General features: G+C 41.0%; 1 protein-coding gene across 1 annotated transcript in view; it reads left to right on the plus strand.

Moving 5' to 3' along the window:
- The window catches only part of XRCC2 (X-ray repair complementing defective repair in Chinese hamster cells 2), a 35762-nt gene that overhangs the window by 5543 nt on the left and 16195 nt on the right, over nucleotides 1-14024 (plus strand). Inside the window, exon 2 of the mRNA XM_005880063.2 lies at nucleotides 9713-9794. Coding sequence (XP_005880125.1) covers nucleotides 9713-9794 — 82 coding nt within the window. The remainder of the gene's footprint in view (nucleotides 1-9712; nucleotides 9795-14024) is intronic.

Genomic DNA, 14024 nt, shown 5'->3' on the forward strand with positions numbered 1-14024 from the left:
TTTCCATTTCAATCAGAGAACACACTCTGTATGATTTCAGTTATTTTAAATGTGTTGAGACTTGTTTTCTGGCCAAGGATGTGATCTGTCCTGATGAATGTTCCATGGGCACTTGAAATAAATGGACATTCTGCTATTGTTGGGTGAAATGTTCTAGTGTGTATATGAATTAGATCCTCTTGGTTGTGCTGTTTAAATCTTTTATATCCTTGATGCTTTTCTGTCTAGTAAATCTGAGAGGTGGGTGTTGAATTCTACAATTGTAGATTTGCCTGTTTCTCCTTTCAGCTGGATTAGTTTTGCCTTACCTGTTTCAAGGCTCTGTTTGATATATACACATTTGGGATGGTATGTTTTGCTGGTGGATTGATTCTTTTATTATCATGTAATGTCCCTTTTTATCTCTGGTAATTTTCTTTGCTCTGAAGTCTACTTTCTTGGGTATTAATAGAGCAACTTTTTCATCAAGTCTGTATTGATAATAATAAACGTTAACATTATTATATATAACAATATATAATATATGTCAAAATAATGCTCATTTTCTCTGAATTCCCTCCTGTAAAATAAAGGACAACTTCTCTCCCTGTGATATGGTTTCCATCCATCCTACTTACCCTCCTCAAGGACATCACTCCTGCAGATATTTCTACTCCTAGGTCATTTCCCTCTGTTTCCTGCATCTTCAATCTTCTTTTCCACCAACCATTTCCATCAGTATTCTAAAATAAAAAAAAACACCTGCCTAGATCCTCCTGTGCCTCGACCTTCGCCATGCATAAATGAAAATGCTATACAAGAAATATGAATTTAGAAGGTATTGGGGGTCCGGGGGAGTCTGTTTCTTGAAGAGACACACTGACTTCTGGTCTGGTCCGCCTTTTATTTACTTGAATACACATTTGCCCTTTAGCAATGCATACAGACATATCAAAGGTAAAGTTTGATAAACAGTAAAAGGATTATCAAGTTAGGGAATTGCCTTGAGCCACTATTATCTCAACACAATTGGTGCTTAGTGTCAGCCCTGCTAACGCCCAAATTTCATCGGCCTTCCGAGTTCCTCGGTGTCCCGCACTCCTCCAGCTCCGTTCCTGTACTCTTCAGCACATCAAAGTGTTGTTTGTGCTTTCTGCCTGCACTTCCTTTTCTCCCATTCACTCTTTAGCCACTGTAATCTACCTCTGTCTTCACAGTCCCCTAAAAGTGCTCTTGTCAAGACCTTTCTGTTTCCAAATACAGTGCTTGGCTTGTTGCCATGTCCTCCTCACACTAGACCTCTCACAGTTGATGGATAGCACCTTAAAACGTTTGCGTCCCAGGGGCATCTAAGGATCTGCCTCTGTCAAATTTAGGGCTGACGAAACACTGCAGAATGTGTGTTGGTGCAGGCAAGCTGTCAGGAGAGAGGAGCAGGCTGATCAATGCGCATCTAGTTCCTGCTCCTAAAGCTACCCTTTAGAAAAATCTCTCCTCTCCTGGGAAGAGAGAATGAGAGGATGGAATCCACCTAAGTGTTTCTCCAGCAGAGCTCCTCCTCGTATTAAGGGAAGAATAAGCCTTCACCAGCAATATACTCTTGCAATTTGGATTCTGTGCTTCCCTGTCTCTTTCTAGGATCTTGCATATAGTGATTTTTCTGTCTAGATGAAATTTTAAAGCACAGTCTGCTATAACTTAATGAAATTTTAAGTATGCATTTAGTGGAATTTCTAATCTGTGGAATGTCATAAGTTTAAAATTTAGTCCTTAAAATTTCTGCTAGACATTAATGCTGCCTAAGTAGTCAGGTATATGTAGTAATTTTTGCTTGATTATTTATATATTTGTCTATTTTCCTTTTCCTCTTATAGCATGATTGCTTTAAAATATTATAAAAGCAGCAGCCTTTTAGGGAATTTTTTTTTTCAGGGAATATATTTAGAAACAGTGGAATTTAACCATATAGTATATGAGTAGCAGTTGTCTTTTACATATAATTTAGACAAAAGCATTATTGAAGAGCCAGGCCTAGTACTATGCCCCCCAAAATCATTTAATTTTCAAAGTGTCAGAGACGCCTAATTTCACATGTGAAAAAGAATTCGTCCTCTAATTTATTTATTTTTTAAATGTATTGATTTGAGAGCGAGAAACATCAAATATTTTTGTTGTTCTACTTATTTATGCACTCATTGTTTGATTCTTGTGTGTGCCCTGACCAGGGATCAAACCTGCAACCTTAGCATATTGGGGTGACGCTCTAACCAGCTGAGCTATCGGGCCAGGGCTAGTCCTCTAATTTAAAGGGTTACCATGATAAGGATCAGATTTGCATTGGTCACATGCATGTTAACATAGCTGCTGCTTTCCCTTTCTTTCTACGCATTCTAGCTCCTCTCTTACTTTCCCTCTGTTAAATAGTTCACATTTTTGCCTGACATAGATCCTCCTTATATCATTAGTAAAACTATTCAGAATTGTATTCAATTTGGTGTGTTTTTTTGTGTATGGTTTTTATATGTTTTTATTGATTTCAGAGAGGAAGGGAGAGGGAGAGAGAGAAACATCAATGATGAGAGAGAATCATTGATCAGCTGCCTCCTGCATGCCCCACACTGGGGATCAAGCCTGCAACCTGGGCATGGGCCTGACCGAAAATTGAACCTTGACCTCCTGGTTCATAGGTCAATGCTCAACCTCTGAGCCACGCAGGCCGGGCAGAATTGCATTTAATTTGTAGGTAGAAGTCCAGTCCTATTGTCGGGTGGACAGGGTTGGGAATATGTGGTTAGAGTGTCTGCTTCTGTAGGGAACTCTTATAATTGCTGAAGCCCTATTGCTGGTATCCATCTTGCAAACAGTCTGAATCACAAAAGATCAGGGGAAATGAGCCTTTATCCAAATAAGTCTTAGATATACATGTTTGTCTTCATGTCACTTACTTCTGGTTAATTCGATCTTTAAGCACTCCTTCCTGCTTTAGTGTAAGCATTTCCATACTAAGTATGTTTAGAAACATCTATATGATATGTTCTGCTTAGCAGGCATTGAAGGTATATGATTGCCTCTAAAATGGACTTTGTTAGTGAGTATGAAGAACTTTGATGATAGCTGTAAGAATACTCATGGACTTTTGTTTAGTGGAAATTTGCACAAAGTATCCAAATATATGAAAATCTAAATAGTTTACCCCACTTCTACCTACCTGTTTACTTTTGATTTACCAGGCAGCTGAGTTTCTGCATTTTGGAATTGGTGGCGAGCCAAGGTACAACCCTTCCCTTTTAAGCTTTTACATCTAATCAGGAAGACAGGCTGGTAATATGCTCTGAAGTATAGTAATAGCTTCATGGAGGGAGGTGGCCTTGAAGAATGCGTAGGATTTTTGTTTGTTCATTAGGCCTTAGGGAATTTAATTGAGAGACCAGGGAAAGGACATTCCAGGAAGAAAGAAGGAAAGCATTGTGTTATTACTGCTCATCCTGTATGTACCTGAAAGAACTATATGTTCAGATCTCTCATTCAGAATTAAAGGTGTCTCTCACACAAGTTAGAATTAACCATCCTCTTTTGATGCCTTCACACACCCCCATGTGTGTATCTGTTTTAGCACCTACCATACTTTATTGTACTTTTTTAACCTTTTGACTCACCCCATTAAATTCTTTGAGGACAGGAACTCTGTCTGCTACCTCTCTGTGTCCCAGCACCTCAGTTCCTAGAACACATTTGGCTTCCTGAAGCGTGTCCCAGTGAATTTCTGTGTAACTGAGTACGGTCCCTTTGCAGATGGCATGCTTGCTCAAGTGATGCTGCTTCGGTTGAAAACGTTTGAGTCTGCTTGGTGTTAGAGCAGTGATGGCGAACCTGTGACACGCGTGTCAGAGGTGACACTCGAACTCATTTTTTTGGTTGATTTTTCTTTGTTAAATCGCATTTAAATATATAAAATAAATATCAAAAATATAAGTCTTTATTTTACTATGGTTGCAAATATCAAAAAATTTCTATATGTGACACGGCACCAGAATTAAGTTAGGGTTTTTCAAAATGCTGACACGCCGAGCTCAAAAGGTTTGCCATCACTGAGTTAGAGGGAGTACTAAGGGAGATGGTTGAGAGGCCGAATAATGGCCTTGATAGGACCTCAGGTTCGTTTCAGCTTCAGTTAGTAGGTCCAAGACTATTTTGTCTCTGTCCTCAGATTTGGTCAGACTTGATAATAATTGATTGACTCTGAGGCTATGTAGCACAGAAGGAGAACTCCAGGCTTTTAGAGCCAAGAGATCTCAGTTAAATCCTGGCTGCGTTGTCTGCTAGTTTTCTCATCTGAGAAACAGAATGATAATAAATAGAGTGAATGTGACAATTAAAAGAGAGAATGTGTATAAATTATGTACTGCTGATTCGACAGTAAGCACAAATAGTAGCCATTGTTAGATAATTATTATGATAATAAAACCTAGGACAGTGGTTCTTAACCTTCTGGCCCTTTAAATACAGTTCCTCATGTTGTGACCCGACCATAAAATTATTTTCGTTGCTACTTCATAACTGTAATGTTGCTACTGTTATGAATCGTCATGTAAATATCTGATATGCAGGATGGTCTTAGGTGACCCCTGTGAAAGGGTCGTTTGACCGCCAAAGGGATCGCGACCCACAGGTTGAGAACCACTGACCTAGGAGTTACTGATTTACAAACCTAATGCCAAATCTATTACTTCACAATATTTATAAAACCGCCAAATAGATGAAGATGATTGTGTCCACAATAATTTGACCTCATAAAGGTTGCTTAAGGCAGTGGTTGCCAACCGGTGGTCCGTGGACCACTGGTGGTCTGTGAGGTCCAAAAGGTTGGCAACCGCTGGCTTAGAGAATCAAGAGGAATAGTTGAATGTATTAATGCTACCATCACTAAGCTCTGATCGCCTGATGTGTTCATCTTCCCAAAAGGATTAACTGTCATGTCAGGCAGAACTTATTTGGGTTCCCTTTACCTTGATGCTTAAACTCCAGATTGACTAATTGCTTCTTTTTACTTATTCCTCAAGTCTGGACAACATCATTAATTTTAATTTCTATAACATTCAGGTTTATTTCAGATTTTTAGGGTATTTTTCTGCTTATATAAGGTGTCCCCAAAACATGTATATACACTTTAACAGCTGATAGCTCAATTGATGTTTCTTTTTGTTTAGCCAGGCTAAGCTTTGAACAAAGGAAATTCTTCCTAAAATGCTACTGGAAGTTTGAAAATGCGGTTGAAGTACAAACACTGCCTTTATAATTACTCAAAATGTGTATACATTTTGGGGGAGACACCCTGTCCCAAAAAATGTATACACACTTTAATAGCTGATAACTCACTTAATTTTTTACTCCTTTTCACGTTTAGCCGATTTGAAATAATGGGTGAAGCCAGACTAAGCTTTGAACAAAGAAAATTCATCCACTAGACTTTTTAATGGAGATGCATAAAAGATAACGTTTACGGTACAAAACTGGCAACAGTTGACGAATTGAGGGGGCACAAGTACTGAACTGTGTTTGCGATTCCATTGCTTTGTGTTATCAGCAGTGCCTGGACCAGAATGGTCATCAGTTTGAAAACAGGCATTGACAAAAATCTTATTCATTTGTGTGGATTCTTTAAAATTTTGAAAATGAGCTGTATGTTCAGAAACACGGACTTTATAGTCATTCAAGGCATGTAAACTTTTGGGGGGATACACTATATTTGGAAGACATCTTGCTAATATTATCCCTTATTTGTAAGGGTAAATCTGTTTCCAAGTTCTGGGAATTACTTTCACTCCCTCTGTACTCTCTGCTTTTGGCATTGTAAATCATTTTTTTGAATATTTTCAAAGGATGGGAACTTCCCATCCTTTGAAAATAAATTTGGCCTTAGCCAGTTTGGCTCAGTGGATAGAGTGTCAGCCTGCTAACTAAAGGATCTCGGGTTCGATTCTGGTCAAGGGCACACGCCCTGCTTGCCAGCTTGATCCCCAGTAGGGGGCGTGCAGGAGGCAGCCCATCAACGATCCTCAACATTGATGTTTCTATTTCTCCCTCTCCCTTCCTCTCTGAAATGAATAAAAATATATTTAAAAAATAAAAAAGAAATTTGGTTTTTAGGTAACAATGGAAAGTCATATGCAAATTGGCTAAATCAGACATTTTGGTAAGAGGGGTAATTAATACCATCTTTGTCCAAAAAAGTCATGTCAATAAAATAATACTTTCTTAAATATTATCTTACTCGGAACTCTCGGATGGTAGGGTTCTAAAATATTTTGAGCAGTTACAGTAAGAGTAAACAATTGGAGGGACTTCCCAAGTTAATCATTCTGATGAGGATATTAGTCATTTGTATACATGCCTTTAAAAACATTTTATAGTTGGTTCTCATTTCTTCAGTATCCAGTCGATTACTATATGTTGTGTGGTTAAATTATATTGAAAGTGTCTGGCTTCTCACAGGTATACAGTTGGAAAAAGAAAGAGTATTTTTTTAAAATATATTTTATTGATTTTTTACAGAGAGGAAGGGAGAGGGACAGAGAGAAACATCGATGAGAGAGAAACATCAATCAGCTGCCTCCTGCACACTCCCCACTGGGGATGTGCCCGCAACCAAAGTACATGCCCTTGACCGGAATCGAACCTGGGACCGTTGAGTCTGCAGGCCAATGCTCTATCCACTGAGCCAAACCAGTCAGGGCAAGAAAGAGTATTTTAAGATCTTTTCAGCTCATTATGGATATTCTTCTTTGATACTATATCAAAACTCAACAAATAGTAGTTTTCCTAAAAATTCATTGCAATGTAGAACATAAAATTATATCAGTGAATTTTTCAGACATTAAAACCCATTGATTTGTCTTGCACTTGGAGTGAATCTTTTACCCAGGAATGTTTGTTTTTATTTGTTGTTGTTTTTAAAATATATTTTTATTGATTTCATAGAGGAAGGGAGGGAGAAAAAGATAAACATCAATGATGAGAGAGAATCATTGATTGGCTGCTTCCTGCATGCCCCCTACTAAAAATGAAGCCCGCAACCTGGGTATGTGTCCTTGACTGGAATCGAACCCTGGACCCTTCAGTCCACAGGCCAAGGCTCTATCCACAGAGCCAAACTGGCTAGAGCAGTGGCCGGCAAACTGCGGCTCGTGAGCCACATGCGGCTCTTTGGCCCCTTGAGTGTGGCTCTTCCACAAAATACCATGTGCGGGTGCGCACGTACAGTGCGATTGAAACTTCGTGGCCCATGCGCAGAAGTTGGTATTTTGTGGAAGAGCCACACTCAAGGGGCCAAAGAGCCACATGTGGCTCGCGAGCTGCAGTTTGCCGACCCCTGGGCCAGGGCATACCCAGGAATGTTTTAACATCATGCATTGGTCATTTGGAAATACTGAGTTATGCAGATCTTCCAAGTGTTGACACATTTCGTTAAGTAATTATCCAGAAAAATCACATTCATTAAACTCACCAGTGAGTTCACCCAAAAGGATCTTAAGTATTGGGAAGCTGTCAAGCTCACAGTGGTGGATGAAAATTTTCCAAAGTTCAAGTAATAAAATAGTATTCCAGGGAAAAATTCTCTAACTCAAATAATCATACAATTGCTTTTCCGAGAGGAAACCATTATATTTGTGTTTGGAGCAGAAGTACTTTATCTATCTGTGACATTGGGGAAGTCCCCAAAACTGCCTTCACTTTGGACACCAACTGCAGAATTCAGGGCCCCAAGATTATGTTACTCATAACACTAATTAATTGCAAGTTCAGGGGTCCCCAAGACCACCTTCATGTTTAAGAATTCATTAGGACTCGCAGAATTGCCTGCTCCCTGTTCGTGGCTATGGTTTACTCCAGTGAGAGGGATCAGATTGAAATCAGCCAAGGGAAGAGGTGTAATTGATAAAGTCCAGAAGAATTCCAAATGCAGACCTGCTTGTCTTCTCCCAGTGGAGTCGTAGGCAGTGCTAACTTCTCCCAGCAACAGTATGTGACAGTATGTCAGCCAGGGAAGACCACCTGAACTTCGGTGTCCAGAGTCATTATGAGGCTCTGTCCTGTGGACATAGTCAGCTGCCCAAACAGCTGACCTCTGTCTCCAGCTCCTCAGACACCAGAGCTGATAGCAGAATTTGAGCTGACCCAAAGTCCCCAGCACATTGTTCTAACATCTGGTGTGGCTCAAGGGCCCCAGGTACACAAAAACACTTTATTTGACCGGATATTCTAAGAGGCTTAGAGATGATCTCCAGGAGCCTAGGGCAAAGGCCAAACCTCTCTTTGGTCTAGGACTAGGTTAAATTCCTTACTACTACTATGTTCCCTGTCATCACAAAGAATATTTTTATTTTATTTATTTTAAAATATATTTTTATTGATTTCAGAGAGGAAGGGAGAGGGAGAGGGTGAGAGAGAAATATCAATGATGAGAGAATCATTGATCGGCTGCCTCCTGCACATCCCACACTGGGGATTGAGTCGCAACCTGGGCATGAGCCCTGACCAGGAATTGTACCGTGACCTCCTGGTTCATAGGTTGACACTCAACCACTGAGACATGCCGGCTGGGTTTTATTGATTTTTTTTAGAGAGAGGAAGGGAGAGAGAGCAACATTATTAATCTGCTTCCTTCATGACCCCTTCCGGAAATTTAACCAGCCATCTTTAGGTGCAGTGGACGATGCCAACCAACTGAGCCACACCAGCCAGGGCTATTGCTTGATTTTGAGAGAGAGAGAAACATGGACCTGTTGATCCACTCATTTATGCATCCATTGGTTGACTCTTGTATGTGTCCTGACTGTGGATTGAACCTGCAACCTTGACATATCGGGGCTCAACTGAGCTACCCGGCCAAGGCAGCACTCTTAACACATTGAATCCTCAACAGCTTTGTGAGGGAGATATGCTGTTCGTTACCCTCACTTTATGATGAGAAACCTCAGGCCCAGGGAAGTGACATAGCAAGTCTGCTTCTGGAGTCCTGACTATCTACTCTGCATTGTCCAGACTGCTTCTCATTGTGTAGCTGAGAACCCCTTGCTCTGTGTACAAGCCAAGGAGCAGGCTCCTGAGCATGGCATCTGAGACCTTCTGGGATCTGACCTCTGCTCTTTGGAACTTCATTATCTCCTGTCTGTTTTGTGCTACAAGCTGTAGCAATTCAAGTGTGCTTATGTTTGACCTATACACAGTGCTATTTATAACCTCTGCGCTTTGGCCACCTCTGCCCCACATACCTAACTAATTCAGGTAGGAGCCCCCCAAGGAAGTTTTCTCCACCTTTCTCCTTTGTCCAGTTCCCCCCACTAGAAAAGGAGTTGACAGACAGATTAAACACCGGTACCTGTGTAACAGGTACAATAAGCATCGTGAGAAAGGTAATTATAATGCATAAGGAAGGTGAATACATTGCATTTAGCAGTTTAGTCTATATCCCAGACTATACTATCAGCTCCTTTGAGGGCAGGAACCCATACCATCCGTACCGAGTATATAAACAAAAAATGAAATATTTTCTGAACAAGTGAACACAACTTTTCTTCTAAGTTATATTTCCTACTTCAGAATTCTCTCTACACCCTTAAAATTATGGAAAGCCTTTTTTATAGTCTTTTGGAAAATTACATAAATGCAGATCTTCAAGATTTTACATTTTTAGGTAACGATTTTTCCTTCTCTCTTTTTTTTCCTTTTGAAGCTCCTTGCCCGGCTTGAAGGAAGACGGTCCTTGAAAGAAATAGAACCCTGTCTGTTTGTCGATGAAGATGAACCTGTGCATGGTAAAAACACAGCTTCAAAATGTCGTGTCACAAATTAAGTTTTGTAAACGAAAGTATTTTTTTCATATATATTCATGTACTCCGAGCAAGAGACTCTGTAGGTTCAACTGTAAAATTAAAATGACACAGATCATGACAGAATTTTTTTTAAAAAGCTCACCTGAGGATATTTTTTACATTGCTTTTATTTTTTTTAAGTTTCCGAACTTTTTGAATGTTGTTTATTTTATTTTATTTTTTTAAATCTTTATTGTTGAGCCTGGTCATTGTGGCCCATGAACTAGGAGGTCATGGTTCGATTACCAGTCAGGGCACATGCCCAAATTGTGGGCTCCATCCCCAGTGCATCTCTCTTATTGATGTTTCTATCTTGCTATCCCTCCCCCTTCCTTTCTCTAAAATCAATAACAAAATATTTTTAAATCTTAACTATTGAGAGTATTACAGATATCCCTTTCCTTTTTCCCCCAATTTCCCCCCTCCACCCAGATCCCGCCCATCCCAGGTCTTCACCATCCTATTGTCTGTGTCCATGGGTAATGCATGTTTGCATATAAGTTTTTTGGTTAATCTCTTCCTGCCTCCATCCCCTCTTCCCTCTGAGATTTGTCAGTCTGTTCCATGTTTCCATGCCTCTGGTTCTATTTTATTCATCAGTTTTTAGATTCACTTGTTGATAGATGTGTATTTGTTGTTCATAATTTGTATCTTTACCTTTTTCCTCTTCTTCCTCTTCTTAAAGGATACTTTTCAGCATTTCATAGAATACTGGTTTGGTGGTGATGAACTCCTTTAGCTTTTTCTTATCTGTGAAGCTCTTTTTTTTTTTTTAATATGTTTTTGTTGTTTTTTAATTAATTTATTTTTTAAATTTTGTTTTATTGCTTAAAGTATTACAAAGAGTATTATATATGTCTCTTTCTTCCCCCCCCCTTGACCTTCCCCCATTTTTGTTGTTTTTTTAATTTCAGAGGAAGGGAGAGGGAGAGATAGAAACATCAATAATGAGAGAGAATTATTGTTTAGCTGCCTCCTGCACACCCCCTACTAGGGACTGAGCCTGCAACCTGGGCATGTGCTCTGACCGGGAATTGAACCATGACCTCCGGGTTCATAGGTCAACATTCAACCACTGAGCGACACCAGCTGGGCTGTGAAGCTCTTTATCTGACCTTCAATTCTAAATGATAGCTTTTCTGGGTAGAGTAATCTTGGTTGTAGGTCCTTGTTTTTCATCACTTTGAATATTTCTTGCCACTTCCTTCTGGCCTGCAAAGTTTCTGTTGAGAAATCAGCTGACAGTCCTTTGGCTACTCCCCTGAAGATAACTGCTTTTCTCTTGCTGCTTTTAAGATTCTCTCTTTGTCTTTAACCTTTGGCATTTTAATTATGATATGTCTATTTTTTTAATCCTCACCCAAGGATATTTTTCCATTGATTTTTAGAGAGAGTAGAAGAAAGAGTGAAAGACAAAGAGAAATATCCATGTGAGAGAAACACACCGATTGGTTGCCTCTCGCACATGCCCTGACAAGGGCCCGGGCTGGGGAGGAGCCTGCAACAGAGGTATGTGCCCTTGACCGGAATCGAACCCAGGACCTTCAGTCTGCAGGCCGAGGCAAACCAGCAAGGACTTAATTATGATGTGTCTTGATGTGGGCCTCTTTGGGTTCCTCTTGTTTGGGACTCTCTGCGCTTCCTGGACTTGTATGTCTATTTCTTTCACTTGGGAGGGGAAGTTTTCTGTTACTATTTTTTAAATAGGTTTTTAATTTCTTGCTTCCTCTCTTCTCCTTCCAACACTACCATGATGCAAATGTTGATATGCTTTAAGTTATCCCAGAGGATAACTTTGCACTATCTTCATATTTTTTGGTTCTTTTTTCTTTTTGCTCTTCTGATTGGGTGTTTTTTGCTTCCTCATATTCCAATTCGCTGATTTGATTCTCAGCATCCTCTGCTCTACTGTTGATTCCCTATAAATTATTCTTCATTTCAGTTAGTGAATTCTTCATTTCTGACTGATCTTTTTTTATGTTGTTGATGTTCTCACTAAGTTCCTTGAAGTTCTCATTAAGTTCTATGAGCATCCTTATAACCATTGTTTTGAACTCCATCTGGTAGTTTGCTTGCTTCCATTTTATTTATTTCTTTTTTCTGGAGATTTCTTCTGTTCTTTCATTTCTGACATGTTTATTTGTTTCTGCATTTTGGCTGCTTCCCTATGTTTGTTTCTGTGTATTAGGTAGAGCTGCTATGTCTCCTGGAGTTGGTAGAGTGGCCTGTGTAGTTAGTGTCCTATAGAGCCCAGTGGCCCAGCCTCCCCAGTCACCTGAGCTGGGCACTCTAGGTGCATCCCTGTGTGCACTGTCCTGTTGTATTTGAGCCTTGATTGCTGTTGGCGTCACTGGGAGGAATTGACCCCCAGGCCAATTGGCTGTGAGAACCAGCTGCAACTACAGAGAGAGAGAGAGCTGCTGTGTGGGAGACACACTATGGAGCAGGACTTGCTTCAGTGGGTTTTGGTGCTCACTGAGTCTGCCCCTCGAGTGTTTTGCTACTGGATGTGGTAAGGTTGTAATCTGACATAGTCTGAAGCTGATCACTGGATGCACTGGCTCTGGGAGGTATATAGCCAGCTCCTGCCTGGGGCTACCTGGCATGAGTTACAGAGCAATCTTTAGATGGCTGCTACTTGTGTTGGGCTTGGAGATGCCCAGGAGAAGGCAGGCTGCTGCTAGTACAGGGCCTAGGGCTGCTTATCCAGAGGTATGGGGCATGCTGAGGTCAGGTGCTGCTTGTTTGGGAGATTTTAGGAGTCTGAAGCCTGAGCTAGGACAGGCTATTCATATGGAAAAGTCATTGCAGATAGCTTGGGTGAGGCTGCAAATTAGATGGGGTGTGGTCTCTGGGAATCAGCTGCAGGTTGATGGAGACTCAGGTATGGTGACTGTTGGTTGGCTTTGTGGCAGAGAGGTCTCAGCAAAGGAACTATGGTCTCTGCCAGCACTTTTGTCTGGTAGAAAGCTGCCCCCCAGTTCTTACCCTGATGCCAGAGAAGTTAATTCCTCCCTGTATGTCCCTGGATCCTTTCAAGCTGCTGTCCTAGTGCTGGAGCTCAGAGAGTGAGTCTGAGTAAGTCCATGCTGTGTGTCGGCCCTTTGAGAGAGAGAAACATCGCTGTGAGAGAGGCACGTCGATTTGTTGCCTTCCACACGAGCCCTGACCAGGGCCAGGAGAACGAGCCTGCAACCCAGGTACGTGCCCTTGACCAGGAATCAAACCCGCAACCGTTCAGTGCACGGGCCAGTGCTCTAACCACACTGAAGCCTGCCTTATCTACATTAGATGAAATAAAGTTTGGCTTATCTGCGGTAAATCTTCAGAATAAACTGAGCTCTTTTACTCCAACACACAAATTTGTGGGAATTGTGTGTTTTTTATTCTTTAGAAGTTTGAGAATCACAGGAAAGTCTCAGGTATCCCGCTGTTCTGTTAATATTTCTACAGTTGGGAAAATATATACTTGCTTGTTCCATTAGCACTGCTACCCTAGGGAAAACTTATAAAGAAGGTAGTGTGCTTAGGTTGTTGGTTTTTTTAATGTACTGTAACAGTTTTATAGCAATGCAGTTCACCCATTTAAGTGTACAATTCAGTGATTTTTAGTATTCGCACAGTTATGCAACCATCCCTACATTTTATTTTAGAACATTTTCATCACCCCAAAGGAAACTCAAGCCTATTAGTAGTTATTCCCCATTTCTTCCCACATCCCTCAACCCTAGGCAACTGCTAATCTACTTTCTGACTCTATCAGTTTGTCTTTTCTTGACATTTTATATAATTAGAGCCATATATTATATGGTTTTCTGTGACAAGTTTCTTTTACTTTGCATAATCTTTTCAAGGTTCATCATATTGTAGCATGCATCAGTAGTTGACTCCTTTTTATTGTTGAACTAGAGGCCCAGTGCACAAATTCATGCACGGGTGGGGTCTGGCCGGCTGGCCCGGCCCAATCAGGGCAGATTGGGACTGGGTCTGTTGGGAGGAGGAGATGGCAGGAGGTTGGCCGGGCCAGCGGGGAAGGGGCTGCAGTTGATTGGCCAGTGGGCCCCACCCATGAATGGAGTGGGGGGTGCTAATTGGGAGCCAGTGGTCTGGGGGAGGGGCCATGGGTGGTTGGCTGGCTGGCCCCGCACTCAATTGGGGTGGGGGTGGGGCGAT

Source organism: Myotis brandtii, unplaced genomic scaffold (genome assembly GCF_000412655.1).
Source record: "Myotis brandtii unplaced genomic scaffold, ASM41265v1 scaffold624, whole genome shotgun sequence".
Taxonomy (NCBI): Eukaryota; Metazoa; Chordata; class Mammalia; order Chiroptera; family Vespertilionidae; genus Myotis; species Myotis brandtii.